The following is a 24,489-nucleotide window of genomic DNA, read 5'->3' as shown; positions in this document are numbered from 1 at the left end:
ACTTTTTAAAAACGCAACGCACCATGTCTATACATTGGAACTGTTTCAAGTTTGCCAGGTCCAAGATGACACTTCTTCTACGGTTACTCAGTATTCCTGTTTCTATTTTATTTTATAATAGTCGTTGAGAACAGCAGAACCAATTTTATGGGTTTACGACTACTAATGTTCAACTCCGTAGCCTTGTCATTTTGAACCCAATCTAGAAGACAAGAGAACTCCTGGATCAAGTATTGGGACAAATTTTGTTTTCATGGAGGACTTTTTGATGGAACTAACCCGCATTTGCGTTACATGTAGAGGAAGACCACGAAAACCTCCCACGATTAGCCTGACGGCAAGGGAACTCTAACCCATGATCCGTCAACGATTGAGGATATTTCACGTCAGCACTGAGGTCGATGCAAGCCGGATGCGGAATTCATATCGACTGTAATTCGAACCCGGTTCGCCTCATTGGAAGGCGAACGCTCTATCCCCTGATCCATTGCCACCATACAGATTATTTTATATTTATATGAACCAGTTTCAAGTATGCCCCATTAGTTCAGTTGGTAAGAGCTAGATCAACGAGTCGACACGATGGTCGTGCTTTCATTTCTCCTCCACCCCCTTTCAAGAGTACAATTGTAATCACGGATCATAATTTCTGACAGCGTTCGATATTGTGGTTCGTTTATGCAATATTTTACCCATGACTTAAGAAATAAATATCAATAATTATGTAGATACGCTTTTCTCTCTAGTAGTCATACGCAATGCAAATACATCTGACCTTATATCAAGGAAAGTACCAAATTTTCAAAGATGAGCGAAAATCATTTTTCTTATAATGTCCCAAACGTGTTCTATTGAATTTGTGGGAAATGTAGCTATCGACAATGGCAACATTCCATTTATGAAAAGATACCTCACCATAGAATCGAGTTAACGTGTTCTAAGGAATTGGAATTGTATTTTTGTAGTGGTAGTTACACTACAGTACTTTCCCACCAGAATTTTATCTGTGATAGAATTCGATGAATTGATACTACTAGTTGATTCATTGCTGTTTTGCGAGAAGCCGGCAGAGCTGTATTAAGATCACCGTATTTTTGAGTGCTGAACGAGAGAGCTGTATCAAGTTCACGATCGTGGTCGCTCCAATGCTGCCATTAGCAGTCGAGTGAATACAGGCCGACGTTGTGTGTGAGCGAGACTGAGTAGCAACAGCGTGAGAAGGTGGATAATGTTGCAGTCACAAGTTAACTTTTCTATGTGGATCATCCATCGAAGTGGGAGTTTCTGTCAAGGTAGGCATGTTCTTATCACGTCCGGGTCACCAATTTGAGAAGTGTAGCTATCGACAATGTCAACACTCCATCTATGAATATATACCCCGCCATAGAATCGAGTTAACATGTCTTATATTCTAGGGAATTGGAATCGCATTTTTGTAGTGGTAGATACACTACAAGTTCATATATGCTTGGAGCCTATCCAATCGAAGGATTCCAGAATCAAAAGGAAAATTGTCTCCTAGCTAAGAACAATGTGCCATGGCGTTGTCAGGAGTCGGTACACTATCACGAAGGAATGCATTTGACTCTCCTCTAAACGACCTTCATGCTACCAATTCAGTTAAGCCATGTTCACTGAAACATCGTATTCACTGTTACAATGCATTCAACACATGTCGATTGTCAGAAATCTAAAGGTAGTCATACAGAAGAAATGATGCAGGATGCTTTTTATTTCTTACATAAAAGTTCTCTATCGTCATAAAAAATTTCATATTTTCAACTTTGTAAGAGCTTTCTTTTTAATCTTTTCTACTTTTTTTTTATAAACAGTTGTCATCCATGTTTTGAGTGTTATCCCTGATTTGGCTATACTTATGTAAAATAGCAGCGTTTGTTATTTTTTAGGTAGCAACATAGCAAGCTTGCGAAGTCTTCCGAATTAATTTCTTACTTGCTTCATTGAAGGTTAGATTGAAAAAACGCGTTATATTGAAACCCCTTTAAGCATAATAATATTAGATGGTGCGTTTATTTCGCGTTTAGGCGTAAAAATCAGTCGGAAGGAATAACCCGGAAGTCTTACGATGAAATTAAACCCCTAGCGCCATTTGCGATTAGCTTTACGCGATCAATCATCCATAGGTTGAGCCGCCATGGCTCAGGGAATAGAGCGTTCGCCTTCCAATGAGGTGAACCGGAGTTCGATCCCAGCTATGTCTGATCGATACGAATACCACATCCGGCTTGCACCGACCACAGTGCTGACGTAACATATCCTCAGTGGTAGACGGATCATGGGTTACAGTCCCCTTGCCGTCAGGCTAACTCGTGGTCTTTCTCTCCATGTAACGCAAATGCGGGTTTTAGTTCCATCAGAAAGTCCTCCACGAAAGCAAATTTCTCCCTATTACTTGATCCAGGAGTTCCCTTGTCTTCTGGATTGGGTTCAAAATTACAAGGCTACGGAGTTGAACTTAAGTAGTGGTAAACCCAAAATTGAATCGGCTGTTCAACGACGGTTATAAAATTAAAATAAAATCATCCGTAGGTTGTAATATATTCCTCAAACTTTCAAGATTGAGTCTTTATAGTATTAGTAAATACTGTGCATTTGCAATCCAATTAAAATCTATGTTCAGAGTTATTTAATTTTCCTCAAACTTCATTGAAATGTCTAATTTTTACTTACCAGTATTTGATATTGTATTGATAATAAATCCTCCATCATTCCTGTTTTCGGTGCTCATGTATTGAAATCCTAGCTGAATACCATGAATCACTCCGATCTTGAAAAAAAAAAAAGAAAAAAAAAGAAGTTGGTAATCAATGCAAAGTTAAACTTCCTATTCTACATGATGGTGCATATTAATAAAAACAAAACTAAACTTCTTGAAATTATGAATGCAAAAACAGTAATATAAACTCCTATTTAAATCGAAATAAAATTTACAAAAGTTGGGCGCATTTATCTGTAAATATTCTTTACTTGTTCTTGTAGTTCATTTACGTCGCATTAGTGTTGCACAATGGGCTATTGGCGGCGGTCTGGGAAACATCCCTGAGGATGATCCGAAGACATGCCATCACAATTTTGATCCTCTGCAGAGGGGATGGCACCCCCGCATCGGTAGCCTAAAGACCTGCACGCGAAATCGAGAACTTTACGGTAGCACAGTTTAACGAGGACCAATACCGCACACCCTTGGTCCCTACGCAGATTGATCCAAGTGGTAACCCACCCGCACACTGACCGCAGCCAGTGATGCTTGACTTCGGTGATCTGCTGGGAACCGTGTCTTAACGATCAGTCCACTGCGAGACAAATATTCTATACTGAAACTCATCTTATGGATGGTGTTTTCTACACTAGGGAACGCTGCAAGCTCCATACCACCCTTCGGGATTACTGTTTCTGTTGTATTTTAAAGCCATTTGGCTCGCAACGTGATCATTGTGTTTTAAGATTTTTGCAAACGTGGTATTTGATTACTTATTACTTGTGTTCACAATGCTAAAGGTGCTAACACTAATGTAAAATGGTGCACATCTAGCAACAAGAACAAACAGTAATAAACAAATGGAAAGAGGTCAAATCAGGACTGCCAAAAAAGAGAGTTATTCAAAATCTAGCAAATAAGTCACCTTTTTTAACAATATATCTATAAATAACTAAAACATATTTTCACTTCAAATTCACCAGAATTACTTAATAACATTAATATCTTATGAAATACGGCAGATTTGGGCTCAGAAATTATCTAATTTACTTCTTCTATTGAAAACAAAATTATTCGTTTGAAAATATCGCCTCGCAGAATAAGCTGTAGTACGCAGTTGCAAACTTTCTAACTGGAACTAGAGCACAGGTATTGAGCTCAAGATTATAATTGTTTACATTTATTATGAAAACACCATCCATAAACAGTTGAAAATGAAAATCAATTAATCCTTCTTAGATTGATAAAATTTTCCCGATCGTTAGCGAATTTATTATTTTTTTCGATAGAAATCAAACGAGTTGCATTAATTTAGATTCATTTCATTTACATTATTCTAATCATTTATATTCGCTAACGCAACGCTCGAATACGCCATCTGGGGAAAAGACCGGTTCCACGCCTTTGGCCCTACCCCTTTCCCTCTCCTCCTCTTTTCAGTTGCATAGGAATGATCTACGATATTTTCCCCTTCCCCCTTCTTAATATTTTTTTGTATTTAAATGTCACAAATATTTTTGTAAATTTCTAAACCACTTTCTATTAGAGCTATGTCTTCAGTTCCGTTTGGTTTCCTAACTTGAAAGTTTTTAATCTATTTGAAAATCAAGAGAGAAACTGGCGTACTTCCTCCTCCTATGACTCTCCCCATGTTAATGGTGAAAGCCTGCAAAGTGTTGCCATAGGTAAAGAGTTTTGCAATAACCCTAAGCAAAGTTTGGCTGCAAGCGGAAGATTAAAAGGAAAAGTAGTGGAAAAATAATATTCGCGATCGCAACGCTCGAGTACGCCATCTAGCGGGAGACTGAAAATATCGGACATTAGTTCCCACAAATCCATTGGCAATGACGGACGCCATTTTATTAGCAGCAAATAAGAAGCAAAATTTCCCTAAGGAAAAGGTAGAACTTCTTGAAAAAACTAACCAGAACATGCCAAACATTGAAGCAGAACACGCCAAGCATTTGAAGAACAATTTCTCAATAATTTTTACCTTTCTATTACCAACAACATAACTTTCAATTTCCTGTTACAGATTGTGTGTATTACGGTAAAATAATTTTTTCTGTCTTCAATTCATTACGGATTAAAGTGAAGTCAGCATTGCTTTCGTCATTCCAATGAATAAATAAGAATTCAGAATATGCACAGAACTGTATAATAGTTATAGAATATTGTTCTTCTTTATAGAATAGTATATATTTCTGTATCTTTATTATTCGTAAAACAACAATAAAGAATCATCCGAACTACTTGAAATAGATTCATTTGTGCTGATTATTAATAAATTTGTATCGTTTTCTTGGTAAGTATTTTTTAGTTTTGAAGGAATAATTTCAACTAGAATTCATCAGCTATTCTGTTCTTAAACTACATATTCAAATTCATATCGAGATCTTACATTTATAAAATTTTGATGTGTGGTATGTTATCTAAAAGTAATGAAGGGATAATCTATGCATATATTATTTGAAAATAAAATTTTCAAACGAAGAACATTTCATTTGGAATTCTGCGGATTTATAAAACAAGTGAGTGTTATGATTTTTATAATAAAAAATTTGCTTGTAAATATTTTTTTTTCTTATTTGATGATAGTTCTCTACAGAACGTCTGATTAAGAACTATAAGAATAATAAAAAAGGAAACAATATGAAAGTTTTAATTTCAATGTAAAGAATTCTTAAAATCGTTTTTTATCCTAAGAATTCCTTATTTTCCGTTTTTTAGTTTACAATTTTTTGATAAAACTTGTTGTCAAAATACTTTTTTTGAAAAATTAAATGGTATAACATTATGTGTTTATGTATACTTCTTGTATATTCTAATGTTTGAAGTAATATGATTCAGAAAAGTATGGAATAAAAATTCGGTACTTACGTATTAACGCCACCGCCGCTACAGATTTGGCGGTTTTTAAGTGCCGCCAATCTACACTTAAAATTTTTGCGACAAATCATAAAATAAAACACTTTATTTAAAATCAAAGTAGTCAATCGGATTTCGGTGGAAAATGAGCCGATATAGAGTTTAGCATAGATTCAAAACAATCATATCGCCATAAGAACTCTGATAAATAACATTCCAAAGGAAATAACACTTCCAAAACGTACGTTTACCAAGATAAAGTTTCATGTTATGGGAATTGGTACATTTTCGCTTTTTCGGTAAAATATTTCCCTCCTGAAAAAATAAAATTGCATCTTGTTTTGTTTTTGGTAAATCCCACAGACGAATTTTCGTAGCGCTAAAAATGGCGACAAAAAAGAATTGTTTTTTTTTTTCTTTTCGTCAGCATTCTTTATTTTACGTTTCTTAGTTTCTAAATAATGATTTTTATTGAAACTTGAAATTTTTTGATAAAAATTGTTGTTAAAAAACTTTTTTTACAAAATTAAATTTCATAAAATTAAGAGACTTATGAATACTTTTTGTTCATTTTAATTTTTGAAGTAATATGATTCTTAAAACTATAGAATGTAAAGTTTAAATGGACCTTTCATGTTATATCATTAAATTTAGTAAAACTATTTCTCGGTCATTAGGTTTTCACTCTTATAAGAATATACATATTATTTTCTGTTAATGTACAGTCCGCAAAAAAAAAAAGATATCACCCTGAATAATTTTCGTTCTAATGATCCGATTTTCACGAACTAAGTGTCAATCTTAATGGTTCCTGGGGGTGACCTCAAATATGCTAATTAATTAGTGCTAACTATTAATTAAGTTACGAAATCAGACACAAAAACGTACTTTCTCTGAATAAACATATATTTTTTTTTACATATTTGGAATCTAGTAGACAAAATTTTAAAACAATTGGGTCGTAAATTGGGTTGCAATAAAGGTTTATATATTTGGCGATAGTCCAGAAAACCGCCAAAAAAAGTCGCCTGCGCAAATAAATATTTTAAGATAACCCTTGACTGATTCAAAAGAGAAACGCTTAATTTTACTAGGTTGCTAGGCAACCAATTTCTGACTGTAAAATAATTGAAATAATGTTTTGTGATTGCTCTGAAAGGTTTAATTAATAGTTAATAGAAAACACCTCGAAGTTTCTAGGCAATAGACAATTTTTAAGTTCATTTATGTCCAAAAGGCAAAAAAAATAAATAAATAAATAAAATAAAAAACTATTTTAATCTCTTTTGAAAAGAAAATTTGAATCGATTTATAAGTTTTCAGAATTTAAATACATGAACTTTTTATCTGATATTATTTAGATTATGCTATTTTTGCTATGTTTATTCGAGGATTTCATACTAAAATCAAATTAACATAACTTATAATAGCTATATACAAAATTTTAGGGATAATGATTTTTACAGCTTTAATCGAGTCTTCTAGGCATGAAAGTTTGAAGGAAAAAAAAAGTGCATGAAAAATAAAATGTAGATTGTATAGTAATTCTAATGCACATTCACAAGGTTTTCTGTAATTTACGATTTCTTTTTTCTATAACTCAAAGAATTGCTGAATGTTTAGTGGCATTTTAAAAACATTGAAATATGTTATGTTTAAGAATAAGATATTGAAATAATATGTTGCATATTGTATGATTCATTGTTTAAAAAATTGCTCCATTTTGCTAGATATTTACGTTACATGGTTTTCTTTGGATAAAGATGATTAGCAAATAGCATCCACATGTTTCGATACATTTTGAAACATACGTTCGCAAATTCACCATAAAATGTCGCACAGCATATTCTTCAATTACGATAAGCTACATTTACCACCAAATACTGCTACTATGATTATTTTTGTTATATATATATCAGATATATATATCAGATATATATATATATATATATATATATATATATATATATATATATATATATATATATATATATATATATATATATATATATATATATATATATATATATATATATATATCTGATATGATACTCTCTTTTTAAACAGAGCTTGTAAGGCCCTTAAGATACTGAAATGGGGGCACGAAAACTTAAAAGATTTTTTTTCTTCCTAATGCCCGCCTGTGTTAACATCAGTCAATTCAGGCATCTACAGGGCGACAGATATCTGTGTGGCCTAAGGATTTCTAACGAGCATCAAACATTCTCAAAATTAAGTGTTCATTCACTGGAAAATTTAGTGTTTATTCAATTTAAGAACTGTTCCTTCACTTGGTTATCTTACTACTTATTATTTAAACCACCAAAAGCTTAAAACAATATTATGTAAGTTATCTAAATTTTTTTTACATAATTTGCATTTAATAACAAATATGTCGACATGCATTTAATAACAAATACGTCATTTAGCTAAAATTACAAATTTTGAAATTTTTATGATTTTTTTTTAAAGACAAGCTAAGCTTAAGTATTCCTTCACTGGTTAGTTTACCCTATAAGATTCTGAGAAATTTGCGATGTTGTGAGAGATGCTTAAAAATGTTGACTGCGTATTTTTATTAATATTTATAAAATATATATTCAAGAAATTGATGAATATTTTATTCCAAATTTATTCATTCGTATGTATATTATTGAAATTTTATCAGTTATTGAGAAAAAAAAAATAATCACATTAAAGAAGCACAATCTGTTGTATAATCACATTCTATCAGAAGCATGCTTTTATAAAACCCCACATTCTCTGAATAAAATGTATTTTATTCAATAAAATGTTTTATTCAAATTTCTTTACTAAATTGCAAATAGAATTTTAGACGACTAAAGAAGAAACATCGCATTTTATAGCTTAAAAAAATAAAAATGAAAAGATAAGCAAACGATTATTAGCGAAAAAAATATGAATGAAATTTTATGCTAAGCGCGCGAAGTCAAGTTCCTCGCAAGTTTATCACATTTTAATATTAATCGCTCCATTTAATCAATTCTTCATTGTCGCCAAATTATTTTTTTAAAAATAATTAATTTTAATTTTTCTCAGCTTCTAATAAATAAAAACAGTTGAAACTTTAGATTTTTCAATTGAAAAATATGTAGATTAATATGGTATAAAAAAATTCATACCTTATAATTCAAAAAATTTTCATCCTTAATTTAATTAAATAATAAAAAATAATTAACAATTATTAAAAATTATTTTTTTCGTGAAATTATCTTTGGGTAAATGAGTTTTATGACTGGGTGAAATTTTCTTCGAATTGCTTTATTAGTTTTTAAAATATGACTAAAAACGTAAAAAGTGAAATTAACATTAAGGGGTACGAACTTTGGATCGCTCTCCTGACCAAACTATGGGGACCATATTTCCCAGATTGCGGCTACCCCCTATATTTTGAAGGTTAAAAATCCAAATATGTAAGAAAAAATATATGTTTATTCAGAGAAAGTGCGTTTTTGTGTCTGATTTCGTAACTTAATTAATAGTTAGCACTAATTAATTAGCATATTTGAGGTCATCCCCAGGATCCATTAAGATTAACACTTAGTTCGTGAAAATCCGATCATTAGAACGAAAGTTATTCAGGGTGATATCTTTTTTTTTTTTGCCGACTACAAATATTTTTCCGATGTGTTTTGGATATTCCTTCTCTATTAAAAAGAGATACCATTTTGTTTTCGTTTGCATGAGAAAGAATATCACACACTTTTCTTTTTTAAATTTAATTAGCCACAATAAACATGGGCGGATCGTGAGTTTGTGGGGCCCTGGGCTGAAACTACTTAGGGGCCCTAATAGCCGTTTTGTCAAAAAACTGTTTTCTATAGTGATGTAGATAAGTTTATAGAAAAAAATAGGACAATAAAATAATTTTATTTATTTATTTTTATTTGTGTATACAAACAGCAACTGTACAACATTGTTGCAAAAGAAATTGACTGGTCATGTGTAGTTATGTTATATAAATTATAAAGCAACCTTTCTGCATTTTTTGTGCTGCAAATTCCTTTATTTGCTCATCACATTGTAAGTCCTTCGTTAAATCACAATTTATGAAAGAACTGATAAATGATTTAGTCGATGGTTCGACATTGTTGTCCTATATTTGTTTTCTATATAAGACATCCTGGAGAAAGAGCGCTCAGCTTCACAGCTAGTGATTGGCAAAGTTAAAAAAATATTTAAGGTAGTATAGCAATTTGGGAAAACATCAACAAATTAATAATAACATAAATTAGAACATAAATTAGCATAAAAATTTCGCTGCAAGAGGTGTAAGACTCTGTCTTAGACTGAAGTAAATAAGATTTTAACTGATTCACTAAATGCTCGTCTACGTCACCTGGATAATAATCAACAATATTACGTACACTTTCCGGATCTAAGTTTTCCATATTTTTGTCTTGCAAATTCATTAAAAATTTGAATTTCTTGCTATACATCTCATAGACTTGGCTCCTTTTATTTAAATCCATAATCAGCTTATCCAACACAACGTTTAGCGTTTCTCTTTTAAATTTTTCTGAGCCGTATACTAAGAATTTATCTGTAGACTTATCTGAAAATTTTGGAGTAATGCGTCTCTTGTTTATGTCTATTCCCACGTACTTAATTTTTTAGCTTTCTCTTCGTATTCCTTTAGCTTCTGATCTGATTGGTGCCTGATGTTGCTCACGAAGTCTTTTAATGGCATAATTAACTTGTTGCCTTCACAAATATCTAAACCAGGGCTCTGTATTTTTTTATTAACTAAATTAAATCTCCCCTAAATTTCTTCCCAAAAAATAATCAAAATTGCAGTATCGAGTTTCGCCATTTTATTGAATAAATTTCGTGCCTCTTTCCGAAAATCAACTTTCTCACCATCATTTTCGCTGAAACTTTCGAAAATTTTCATGTCATCATAATTATTTTTCAAAGCTTTGACAGCATCATAGTGACAAGACCATCTAGCCTGGCTTAAGCTTTTTAAAGTAAATTTGAGTTTTGTTTCACGATTTAACAGTTCCCACCTATGGGTCGAAGTAGAAAAGAAAACGTATATTTTTTGCACTACACCAAGAAAGTTCACAATTTCGGTTGCAACCTTAACAGATTCTTCACCAACTAGGTTAAGGGAATGCGCAGCACATGGCACATAATTCGCGGTTTTATTTTTTTGTTTTAGTAGTGCTTGTACACCATTGTACTGACCCGCCATATTAGCAGCGTTGTCATAAGATTGTCCCCTACAATTATCCAATGGTAGTCCATTTGTTTCTAAAAAGTCTTGTAGAATATTAAATAAATGTAAGCCAGTATGACTACTAATTTTAATGTAGGATACACATCTTTCATACACTTTTCCCCGAAAACAGTATCGTAATACAATAGCAAGTTGATCATTGTGAGATAGATCTGGAGTAGAATCCATCACAATTGAATAATGCTTTGTGTCGTCGTTATTTATTTGAGTTATAATTTGTTTAATTATCTGTCGGCCCATAATCTCAATTATTTCCTCATATACTGTTTTTGATAAGTACAATATTATCGACTTTGGTCGCAGTTCTCGTTGTTCAATGTGTTCACGAATGAATGGATCGAACTCTGCCAATAGCTCCAGAGCACCGATAAAATTACCATTATGTGGAGAACCAAATACTTCCTCGGAGCCTCTTAATGATAAGCCCCTTATACTTAAAAATTTGACCACTGCAATAACCCGTTTTAGGGTATTGTGATAATATTCTGTTTCTTTTCTTAATTGCTTCTGAAGCTGCATGTCGAAAACAGATCTATTTTCTTTTCGTGTCAACCTCACTAACATTGATTTCTTGTGTTCATTAGAATTTTCATGATTTTCTAAACAAGTTCCTATGTGTTTCCAATCAGAAAATCCGGTTGTGTATTGAGAAGGGATTTAAGAAAAAAGTTTGCAAGTCAAACAAAAAACAGTACCATCTCTGTTTGAATAACATAGCCAAGATCTTTCCAGTGATTGACCATTTTTCATTTTCTTAATGAAATACCTATTTGAAAATGTTCTGTTTTGTTCTTTGTATTTCTTTATTGAAGCTGAATATATATTTTTCGGATCTTTATTTTGTCATTTCATGTGAGAGGATGTCATTAATGAAATCATTATTTAGCAATTCTGGCCACAGGCCCACATCAACATATTTCTCAAACTCAAACTAATATTCTCCAAATTTCTTTTGATATTTTTCTGAAAATAAGCAATAAACTTGATAATTTTCTGGTTATAAACAGGGAACGAGATAATCGATGTAATATTGTTCTTCACGTCACATTTTAATACTTTGTAATGAGTGCAGTAATTCACAAATTATCATTAAAAATCGATTAAAAAGTTCATTTAGTATTAAAAAAAAACATGATTTATACCTCTTTTTACTTATCAACTAAAATCAGGAAATCTTTTCTTATACTGATTATGTACTTTCAATTATAAGTAAAATAAGAGAAAGGTCCGGTCTTTATAACTTTTAAGTTATCATTTATTAGTAAACTACACAAGTTTGTCACTTTGACAACGAGAACAGAAGTGCGGGTTAAAAAAAAAAATTACGTCGGGCGTTAAGCGGCTCGGCGGGAAGTCCCCCGTAATAAACGCGAAAAACAAGCGACGGGGAATTCCCCGTTCCGCTAGATAGACGCGCACATGCATGGGTTGATTGATCTCAGGGTTGCCAACCTTATAATAGTTTTTTTTTAATATTACATATCTTTTTTAATTCAAAATTTCACCTATTGTTTTCAGTGAGGACTGGGGCCCCTTGTATCCACGGGGCCCTGGGCTGCAGCCCAAAAAGCCCTTAAGTAGATCCGCCCCTGACAATAAAGAAGGAACGTTGCACATTAAAGACGTCTCTAGAGTAACTGAATCATTGTTCATATAGAAATCGCAGGTATTAGTCTCATACAACAACGCCCCCTATAGTTCGTTGCGATCGCGAATTAAGTTTATAATCGAAATATTTATTTTTAATGCAAGGATAAATTCCATTTTATTTTATTGAGCTCTTTAAACTGTAATTTTCCACCGCATTAGTGCAATACTAATTAAAATAACTTATCACTTCTGTTCTTTCCGAAGTCCTCTAAAGATCCATTCTCACTGCATGCTAAAAATTCGCCTTTGCAAACGCGAACCCGATTGGTGAGTTCTTCGCGGTTGAGTGTATTTTACCAATCATATATCCAAATTCACATGCAAAATGAATAGTTCATAAGTAATGGCAGGCAAGTTAGGAGTTTCTAATAATGCGCTATCATTCACACCATCTACTTAGCAGTTAAACTACAGGACGTTTATATCTAGAAAAACGAATCTGGCAACTTCTCTTAATAAGCGTTTTTATAAACAAAAACATTTTGCCATTCATATCGATTTGATATCTTGAGAAAAAAGAACTATTTAAGTATTTATCCTGTTAAAATTTTAGTTTCACGCTTTTAATAAAGATTAGTTTTGCAATACGTAAATATAAATACGGTTCATTTGTAGCATAGTTTCTTCAAAAATGGCAGATCGCTTGTCGCAATTACAAGATGCAGTAATGGCTCAGGCTGAAAATATTTGCAACAGTATTGGTATTTTACAACAATGTGCTACACCAAGTCATTTTCCAGAGTTCGATCGGGTCAATCCAAAAGCTCCGCAGCCCCCAGAAGATTTCTGCATGACATTTGCGACACTGATAAGTCGAACGGCTAAAGATATTGACGTCTTAATTGACAGCCTGCCCAGCGAAGAGTCTTACCCTGAGTTGCAGGAGGCCAGCATTAAGCGTCTTGACGAAGAAAATAAAGAAGCTGCCAGAAGATTGGAAGAAAGTGTCCGAAAAGGAGAAATCCTTCTTGAACAAATCAGAAAAGTTCTCTGCGATATTGCTATGTCAGAACTCGAAATGCAAAAATCGAACAATCAAACCAAATAAATTAACTCATAATTGTTTTTTTGAACCTTGATTTACGGTTATATGATATTGTTTTGATAGACAATATGATTTTTTATCTTTAAACTGCTTTATGAAAAGTTAATTTGATAATAAGCCTGAATTATCAAACGTAGAGGTGATTGTTAGCCCAAAACACAAATTCTAAGAATGTCTTGAGTAAAATTATTAATGGCATTTCAAAAAATTAATGTGCTTATAAATTAAAATCATTGATATTTTCAAAAACAAGAAATTCTAAATAAATTATATTCAGCATAATTTAATTGAATAGGGTTTACTTTTATCTCTAATCACATTTATTATTCTACTAGAAAAAAAAAAATTTCCAAATTAAAAAGATGCCAAGTATAAAATCTAGTTCAAATATTTTTTAAATAAAATGTATTAGAATTTTAATACATAAATGTGATCGATGATTTCTTGAAACTTCTGAACCTTGGATTTCCGGATCAGCGAAAAATCCGGATTTTTTCCACTTTGCAATCATCTCTACAAACGTTTACGATGTTTATACTATTCATAGTAATTACATCAAGATAATATGTTGTTGAAAATATTAATACAGACACTTATTTGTGTACTGTTAAATTCGGTCACAATTGATTCCCTCTGTATTTGTTTATGCCATTTACTATTGCCCAGGTTTTTAAGGTGTTTTGGTGGTAACAAAAGTTTTGGAAAAAAAAATATGTGTGTATTAGTTTCTAATATATCAACCGCTCGGTTATCGCCTAAATCTGAGGACATTTTTGGTGCTAATACCAAAAGGAAAATCTTCCCAGGGATATTTTTGTATTTGTTTGCAAACAATAACTTCTCCATGGTGCCAAAGGGTTTTTTAGGATGCATTTTTTTATAAATAAAAAATGTAATAGTTTCTCTGGGGGTGGCTATGAGTTATTATATGTTTCGAATTGGACTGTGATGTTTTATTTCTCGCAGGCCCCTGCTTAAAGTTACAACTTGATGATTATTTTGCTGTAAATACGTATATGGAAATACTTCCCCTCACACATTCCATAATTCAATCTAGATCTAATTCATATATCTTGTACAGTTATCTAGGTATCCACTTGAAGAAGAAAAAATTAGTTAGCTTATTATATATTTCATTGTATATACTCCATTAGCATAAGTAATCAATGTTTAATAAAAAGTAAAATATTAGTTGAACTTTCTTTGAATGACACCATTGTTACTATCCATTAAATAATGGTTTCTGGGTATCTCTGCCCCCCTGGAAAGTCATGAATTTCGGTAATGAAATTTTTTTTTCATGATTTTAACTATTTTTTTAAAGAAAAAGTCATGGATTTAGGTCGCCAAAAAATCTAATTTTTAAAATGGAATTCCCTCCCTCCCAATTTCATGGTGTTCTGAATTCGTAACTTAATCCCCACTCACAGTCATATTTTATTAAAATATAAAATGTTTTTTATCGTGTTCTTTATAAATTATGTTTTTATGTTAAAAAATTAAAGAAAAAACATCATTTCTCAAGCGAATTATCTTTTAAACTTTTGTGATTTCAGAATTTTTGTTATTTTATTTTATCAATTTAAAATTCTAGCTGAAGCAAACCGGTCATTGGCAGATTTTTTTAAAATCTGAAATGAGAACAGAAAAATCTGGAGTATATCTTTCCTTTCCGATGAACAAGAAAAGTATCTTTAGAATATAATTCTGCAGAAAATTTTTTTTATTTGCTTTTGTATTTTTTTTTCTTTCATTTACTTTGTTTCAACTCTTTCTTTACTCTGTTTTTTAAATTTAAAATCTATAAATATGAAGATGCAGAGTATAACAGTTTTGGTTATACCTATCATTTCAATTAATGTTATTATAATGCTTTTTTAAATTTATTGTTCTGTTTTTGTCGGGAGACAATAATAACTTCGTTAAGTCATGAAAAGTTTTTGGAATTAATCATGGAAAGTCATGAATTTGAAAATCAAAAATGTAACAGATACCCTGTAGCTCTAACATGATGTTAATAACTAAACTAACCTAAATAAAAAGAATTTTGATTTCCATAGAGATATGTTAATATTACTCTTCTTGAGCATTTTTATAAAAATTACTGATCTTAGAATCTCTGCATATTGTAAAGATTCATCAAATTTTTATTCTGCTCACTGAATTTTTCTTACTGATAATCCATGAAAACTGCCAAGAATTTTCAAATGTATCAAAGATTTATGGATATCCCCATATAGGTACCCAGTTGGAACCATTGCAATTTATTTTATTTCAACTGATTGAATGATTAAAAATATGTCATCACATGCTGGTGGCTGGTTGCATATTTTAAATAGCCCCAATTAGTTTAATTCTGAATACTATATTCTATTAATTTTTTTTATCCAAATAATTTTCATTCTATAAATTTGTATACCACTTATTAGGGTAGAGTTCTGATGATAATTGTATAAAAATAACTATTGTCAATCTCTTTTAATTTTATTTAAATGTGGTAAACTTCCTATAACTCACCACAATTTGAGAAAGTAAATGAAGAACTGCGGATTGCAGCAAACAAAAAAATTTCTTAATTTATAAAAAATTTTACACCTTATTTCTATTACATAATTTTATAAATTAATAAAAACATTTCTATGGTTTTCAATTCTGTAGGATAGACAAAACAGAACTCAAAATTAACATTATGTTCCCTGGACTAGCAATTACTTTAAAGGTAATTCTGTTTAAAAAAAATAATAAATTGGTTTCATACTTTGCTTTGGTCTGTGTTGTTGTCACCAAATAGCATTTTTCATCTTAATTATGACATTACACATTTCTGTATTTTCATTTAAATTCACTCAATTATTTATTATAATTTGTAAACCAACCAGTAAAAATGTGTACAGTCTAGTGATATATCTTTTAGTTAAAGCCTCTATGGACCAGTGAATATATTTTCTTTAATTCAACCTCTGAAAGAAGTAAAACATAGTTATTTCGTAATTTAAACTTAATTAACATCTTCTTAAAGAGTATCAATTCTTCAATGAAATATTTAACGAGTTCCACAGCAAGTTACTTTTTTTATTTATCTCTTTCCACCTAATATCTATAATTCTTTTTATTATTTGTCTGTAAAGTGTCAGTGATCGCGTGATAAAGTTTACTGTACTTTTCAATGTTATTTTTCTTAATTTATACAGGGGTACACAGTTAACAATTCTTTATTTGAATGTTTCTAATTTGTCTTATAACAATTTATTTGAACTAATGTATATAAAATTTTATTATTATAGTATGAAAAAGCTTGATTATTTTTTTCAATAACAGGAAAATATGTGTTCTAAATTAAAGTAATGGGTTCTACACTAGGGATTGCTGCAAGCTCCATACTGCCTATGCTTCTAGGTTACTGCGTTTCCAGTGTATTTTAAAGATATTTGGCTCACAATGTGATCATTGTGATTCTTGCAAACGTGGTATTTGATTACTTGTGCTTACAATGCTAAAGGTGCTAACACTAACGTAAGATAGTGCACAGCTTGCAACAAGAACAAACAGTTATAAACAAATGGAAAGAGGTCAAATCAGGGCTGCCAAAAAATCGAGTTATTCAAAATCTAGCAACCATGTCATCTTTTTTAACAATATAGCTATAAATAACTAAAACAAATTTTCACTTCAAACTCACCAATATTACTTAATAACATTAATATCTTATGAAATACGGCAGATTTGAGCTCAGAAATTATCTAATTGACTTTTTTTATTGAAAACAAAATTATCCGTTTGTAAATATCGTTTCGCAGAATAAGCTGTAGTAAGCAGTTGCAAACTTTCTATCTGGAACTAGACCAGGTATTAAGCTCGAGATTGTTATTGTTTACATTTATATTAAATTTATATTGCACCGTCCATATGCACATAGTTACTAATAATAGCAAAATTATTAAGCTATTAATCATTATTTTTTAATATTTTTAAAATTATTCCTATTTAAAAAAATAACAAAATTGAAACTTCCCTTTGTCGATTTTTTGTTAGTGCACATTTTGTACATAAACTAATAGATTTAAAATGTGTAAAATTTTCTAGGTTTCTACAGCAGTGATCCAACATAATTAATACAGACAGTGTTTGCAATATTTTCTCACCATTTATACCTACGTCAAAAATTCTTTATTAACTCTTTGAAATTTAATTATTCTTAATACCTGTGCCATAATTTTACTTTTGTACTATATTAATGGATTTTTACTTTAAAAAATAATAATTTCAATAATTTATTATACAAATTGTATTACAACTTTCGTGGTGGCATTTGACGTGTCATAAAATGCAATACATTTGTTTCAATATAATGGTGATCAATAAAAAATTTCTCCTAATACTGATGTATTTTTCATAGTTTGATGATGATCTGTGTCTTGTTCAATGTTTTACTGAATTTTAATGCTTTTTTTTAAAGCTAAAAATGCCCATTTTACAGCAATTTCATTTTTAATAAATATATTTTTGAGGAAGATCAGTGATTACTTTGATTTAAATCACCAATTTTATCTGCTGGCTTCAATATTAACAGTTTTTTCTTTATTATTTGAGAAAGGGGTAGAGCTCGGGTCTACTGATTTACTAAATAGAGAAATAATCTCTGAACACAAAGCTGGTAGAAATAGCATAATTTTAGATTATTACGACATAAAAATAAAGCTAAACTACATTATTTTATTTTTAAAAAATCCAGTTTATCAACTAACTTTCCATCATTTTTTAAAATCTCAACATTAAATGTTTTTGGCATAGTGTTCTAGATTATTCAAAATAGTATGTTATTCAAATAGTTATTATTTTTTTATAGTATGTTATTATAGTTATTTTTTGTCATTTATTTCCAGTTAATTTTCAGATCATTAGTATGGAATATCATGCTAAGAAAAATTAGCATTTCCAACGCCTTTTTGCTTTTAATCAAAGTTCTAAGTCTGCCAAAGCTGCTTATGACATTTATGCTATGTATGAAGAGGATATCATAGTTTAAAAAACCTTTTTGTAATTCGTATGCCAAGTTTAAAAAGATAAATTTAGTTTAACCAACAAAGGCACAGCTTATTTTAGCCATCTGGTTTAGTTAAATGAATTGCTATTTAACCAGCTTTTGTAAGAAAATTCACTTTAAATGGCAAGAGAACCAGCAAACAAAATGGAATGCATGCTCATATACTTAAAGCTTTCATAAATTACAAAAAACTAGCACCTTAGTTGTCGACCCAATTAGAATTATTAATAAATAATTTTCCAGGAATAACCGTTTAGTTCTGTATAAATAATTTTATATAATCATAAAAAACAATACAGTACTTACTAAATTAACTTCGATCATTTTCTTCCATTCCAATTCATTGACTATACCTGCATTGTTTACCACAACATCAATTCTTCCAAATAACTGCTTTGTTCTTTCAAAAGCATCTGTTTTAATAAATTAGTGATAGATATATATTTTGTAAGTCTATTTTCTTAAATGATCGAATATAAATTCAGATTAAAGTTTTTTTTCCCTATTCTCATTCTATAGATCAGATTTGGGAAACCTTTCTACCATGAGAGGCTACATTTAAATTAGACAATGACAAAGGAGGCTGCAAAAGTTAATACATTGATGCCACTTTTGTAAAATTATTACAGTTTTTATATAGATTTTATAACTTTATTGCGTTATATAAAAAATGCAAAAAAAAAGTCATTTATTATAATAAATATTTACCATACAAAATATTTTTGTATTCACATAAGTCTAATAACTTATAACATTAATTTTTATTCATTTTTTTAAATAAACAACTACATAAATTTAAATGCTGTTTCAAATAATAAAGTAGAAGTAATTTTCCAATAAATACTTCTTATCTAGATTAATCTTCTAAATTTAAATATTAATGTTCTTTTTGTGTCAAATATTTGCACAAAATTTTTGTGTTTATTTGTATTCACTTTTTTCATAGTAGTCAAAACTGTATTACACAGAAAACACCATTTTATCTTTCACAGAAATAAAGACTCAACATTAAATGTCCTGTTTTCTTTCTTTAATTTTCTTCTCTTACAATTGGGCTTGATGGAGAAACAACCAATAGTATCTTTAAGAAAGCGTATGCTTACTTAAAATACAATAAAATAGTGTGTTAATAAAATATCAGAATCGATAAAATAATAATTAGAGTTTCACAATGGAATAAGTGACAAAATTATTACAAATAACTACAAATCGCAACATAAAGGCGTGGTGTTTTTAAAAAGTATTTATTTTTGATGTATGTTTTTTAAAAGCCCTTAAAGCTGCATTTTTTATTCGGGGTATGTATAAAAAGTACTTAAGTGCTCTTGTAAAAAGAGGTTTTTTCTTTACCGTATCGATTGTTGTTCTAAATAAAGTAAAAAAATGCATGATTTTTGCAATATTTATCAGAAACGAGTTAATTTATCATGATTATGTAAAGTTTTTGAAAATGTTTTTGAATTTTATTGATTTTATGTTTATAAATTAAGAACTTTAAATGATACAAGAAAAAAAAATATTACTGCACAGATCCTAATTATGATATTTTTTGGAAAGTGATTTAAAATATTTTTTGAGTGCTTGAAAAGTACTTTAAAGGTGCTTATTTTTTGTTAAAAAATCTGGCTAGTCCCCCTGAAAAGGGAATGCGAGGCTACAAAAAAATGGGTACTGCCTAAAAATTAAAAAGTGTGACAGACTGCCAATAATTTCAAACCGTGAAAAATTAATAGAACTGCAGCATTCTAATTCGTACTTTTTCAGAAACGATTTTAAAAAAGAATGTCGAAGATATATATATGGGTACAGTCTAGTTGCAATTTTCCTGAGGTCTGATTTGTTAAAAATTTAATTTATTGCAGTTATGAAATATTTTAATTTAGCTGACATTTAAAAATAAAAATCCACACCATTAATGTTTAAAAGCTTTTTATAACAATAAATTATATTTTGTATCCAAGAAAAAAGCTTTTGCTTTACAAAATATTTATTAAAAAAAAAAAAAAAAAACATGAGTCTGATAGCTATATCATAAAGAAAACAGCCTAAAAATAAAAAAAAAATTTAGAAAATCAAATACGTAATAGTCAGATTCTTAAAAAAAAAAAAAGGCTCTAAAAATAAATGGTATGATAAAGAATTCAATCTTTATAAAGTAGGTGTTTAAGCCATTTTAAAATGATTGCAACCCTTTGAGATGAAATTGAATGAGCAATCTAAATAATAACAAAATTTTACTATATGTGATTTTTAAATCAAATTCAGTTAAAGACATTTATTATCGAAAAAATATTTGTCAGACATTTAAACACGGACAGACCTAAGACACCAAGCACAATTTTTGTGAGAAAAAAAAAAAAACTCAAAATTGGATTGTTCAATCCAATCTTGAGTTGCTATCTGCTTGTAGATCCAAGGAACAATAATGCAAAATCACAATATTTACTCACATTGTGTCTAGTAGAAATAAAAAAAAAAAATGGAATTGTAATTTTAAAAAATCATAAAACGTTTTAATTAATCATTTGTAATAGTCATTTGAGATTTTGAAAGAAAAAAAAAATTTCAATAACTTTGTTTTCAGAAAAACTGAGTAAAAACATTTAACATACAGCAAAGCTTTTTTTTCTCTTTTTTTTCTCCTTCCTCATTATTAGGATTTATTAATAATTTTAGAAAAGTCACCTTTTACTGAAAAGCTACACTAAAATTCTTACTCTTAAAATCACTAAAAGAAGACACGTCACACTTCTGATAAATGACATCGTCTTTATAAATCTTTTGCAGGTCAGAAATTAATTCATTCGGTGTTTCCTTGATATCACAGATACAAACCTAAAGGGAATATGCATATTAATATGTATTAATGCACAGTAAAAAATTTGTCTTGAAATTATGAAATCGATATATATTTATACAGTCAATTCAAATCTTGTAGAACAGACAAAAAATTTTGACCTATTGTAGGGGTGATTGTGAGTCAGACTTAAAAATCCTGAAAATTTCTTGAGCAAAATCATAAATTTAAATCATTGGTATTTTCAAAACATGAAATTCTAAATAAATTACATCCAACGTAATTTAAATTAATAATTAATTATATGTTTACTTTTATCTCTATAATCACTTTTATTATTCTACCAGGAAAAAAAATATATTAACGAATGAAAGAGATGGCAAGTATAAATTCTAGTTCTAATATTTTTAAATAAAATATAGAAGAATTTTTTTACGTAAATGTGACGATGATTTCTTGAAATTTCTGGACCTTGGATTTCCGGAAACTTCCAGAAAACGGTTTACGAAAAATCCAGAAATCCGGAGCACAATCATCTCTGCCTATTGTAAATCCAACTGTCTGTTAGTTTCAGTTTTCAAGTTCAAAAATAAATGAATATTTAAAGATATTGGATTTAAGGATAATTTTCTATGCTTAGACATCTTTAGCTACACTAACAGCGAAAGATAAATATGGTGCTAATCTAGACCTTGGTGAGTTAGAAATGAATGAGATAAATTTGAATCTATATATCTACATTTAATCTTTTCGTTTCAATGCAATAAAGTATAATATTGATGCTGACAATGCAAGCAATATGGACAAAAGAAAACAAATTTATGTACTCATTTTTAGACAAAAGTCTGATTTCGATATATTATTTTCACCAGTTGAATCTAGAGCATCTGAAAATGTAGAACAGGATGTGTAGCCAAATTATACAACAAAAAATAAGCACCTTTCAAGCACTCAAAAAAATATTTTTAAGCATTTTAAAAGAATATCAATGTAACCGTGATGTCAAAGAAAAAATTCCTTTTGACATTGTTTTTGGCAATTGTCAAAAATCATGAAATTTTGAATCGTAAAACGAATGGCTACGGACTGACTATACGCCAAAAATAATTGGGGTTGAATTAATTGTGAAAACGTTCAGAATGGAACAATGTGAACTGTGTCTTTTTGCTAAATTCGATGCAAAAATCAACACAGTAAAGGAAAAATCTCATTTTGAAAAAGGAAAAATTAAGCACTTTTTAAAAACACCTTGAAGAGCTTTTAAAAATCGAAAATAAGCACCTTTAGGCACTTTTTAAAAATGCTATGCACCCTGTAGAAATGTATAAAAGAGCCCTGATAAAATCTAATATGCATAGATTTCAAGTTAAACCTATCTAATGATATTCTTATAGTTTTCCACGGGTCGCTGCCTAGAAGTTGCCAATATTTGGCAATTATTCTGACACAGATCACAATACAGAAATCTTCCCTAACATTTAGTGCTAGGTAAATGTAAGAATATGAGAGGGGAAAAAATGAGATTTTAAAAATTTAGGGAATTTTGCCCTAGTAGTATGTCAGACACATTGAAAATAATAATAGAAAATAAGTATCAAAGCAATGACAGCTTTTAACTGCTAAGCAAGTCATAATTAATCCTGTTTAACAGCATTTAGAAATAACTATAAAAAAGGTTTAAAAGTAATTTCCTAAAACAATTCCAAAAAAAAAACTAGCTTATATAAGCTAGTTTTTTTTTTGTTTTTTTTGATAATTTGCCTCAACTTTTTTTTCAAAACAAATTGCTAAAAAAATGCAATATTGTAGATTAATTTTATTAGGAAAAGGAAAATACTTTTATATAGTGATTTCTAAACGCTTCATTCTAAAAAATATTATTTTTTTGAATAAAAATTAAAGCAGATTGAATTAATTGCATATGCAAAAAAATTTATTCATTATCTTCCTGCTATGGTCATTCTTTAAAACCCAATCATACTCAAAGAATATGTTTTTTCTATTTAAGAAACTAAAGAGGTTCTTATATTTATTATTTTAAGTGAAAGGGTTACGCTCTATATATTAATATAACAGAAAGTAAACATATACTAAACAATTCAACTAAAGAGTGTGAAGTTTCGAAAATTTGTGGTAAAAATTTAATCTTATTTTATATTTAAGTGGTTAAATCTAATTTTTTAATTCTTTCTAGCATCAAATGTTTCTTTACTTTCATTCCCATTTTTAATAGAAGTGAACAATATGATTTTCCTATTCCTTGGGCTCCACCTGTAACAATAGCGACCTTTTTTTCGAAATCCATGACAAAATATAATTAAAAAAATTTCTCAAAAGCAATTAAATTTCTAATGATTTAATCGACGATAACTCGTAATCTGTCGTTTTTATTCTTGTTTGTTTTTATCACAAATTGAAGGAAACGGATCATGGGTGCTTATTTTCGTAAAGGTCCAATCAAATACATGCTTAACAACCTCACCAATAAATTTCTATATTTTGCATATATAATAAGTGTAGGGGCGCTATTATCACTCAAGGTTATATTTCGGTGGAAGTGTCTGGGATTTGATGTTCTGTTCACAGCAGATATTTAATATTCGTAATTTCAAAACTTACACTTTTTTATTATTCAGCGATCTTTTTCAACTTTTCTTAATTCCAAAAAACTATTTTAAGAACATTAGAAATCGAAAACTATAGGGTAAGATATCTTTACATGAAAACCCTTTTTTTTTCATTCATTTTTACAATAAAAAGAAATTGACACAAAATGAAAAAAAACGTATTTCTTTTCTTATTTTTCCATTCATCACACTTAACTAAATTTCAAATATACAGTTGGCAAAAAGTACAAATATATGTATTATAATAAATAATAAACCGCAAATAATACCATATCTCGAAAAAATATTTTTTATCACAATTTTCATATTTGTCTACCCAATGAAGGATAATTCAATGCTATGTTATAAAAATTTAAAAGTCTTGTAATTTTAGTAAGCTTCTCACTGGATTGAATTTCTTACTTGAGAAGATCGCAACTCTTTTTGTATGATAAATTTTCTTTATTGAATACAAACCAAAGAGAACTTTTTAAAAT

General features: G+C 29.7%; 2 protein-coding genes across 2 annotated transcripts in view; one reads left to right on the top strand and one right to left on the bottom strand.

Moving 5' to 3' along the window:
- Positions 1–23,814, bottom strand: part of LOC107451850 (15-hydroxyprostaglandin dehydrogenase [NAD(+)]) — a 28,347-nt gene extending 4,533 nt beyond the window's left edge. The window contains exons 1-4 of the mRNA XM_087149535.1: positions 23,599–23,814; positions 21,307–21,424; positions 18,896–19,002; positions 2,692–2,788 (exon numbers count right to left, since the gene is read on the bottom strand). Coding sequence (XP_087005661.1) covers positions 2,692–2,788; positions 18,896–19,002; positions 21,307–21,424; positions 23,599–23,691 — 415 coding nt within the window. The 5' untranslated portion in view covers positions 23,692–23,814. The remainder of the gene's footprint in view (positions 1–2,691; positions 2,789–18,895; positions 19,003–21,306; positions 21,425–23,598) is intronic.
- On the top strand, positions 12,908–17,921 carry LOC107451851 (mediator of RNA polymerase II transcription subunit 21). The gene has a single exon (XM_087149539.1). It carries the CDS (start codon positions 13,132–13,134, stop codon positions 13,546–13,548), a length of 417 nt encoding a protein of 138 aa, XP_087005665.1. The 5' UTR covers positions 12,908–13,131; the 3' UTR covers positions 13,549–17,921.
- Positions 23,815–24,489: the final 675 nt, after the last annotated feature.

This window comes from Parasteatoda tepidariorum, chromosome 1, assembly GCF_982258835.1.
Source record: "Parasteatoda tepidariorum strain Cologne lab strain chromosome 1, Ptep-v5.0, whole genome shotgun sequence".
Classification (NCBI taxonomy): Eukaryota; Metazoa; Arthropoda; class Arachnida; order Araneae; family Theridiidae; genus Parasteatoda; species Parasteatoda tepidariorum.
This window is presented reverse-complemented; position numbering and strand designations above follow the sequence as displayed.

Excerpts from the sequence above, each read along its gene's own strand:
- LOC107451851 (XM_087149539.1), top strand. The coding sequence starts at position 13,132 with ATGGCAGATCGCTTGTCGCAATTACAAGATGCAGTAATGGCTCAGGCT.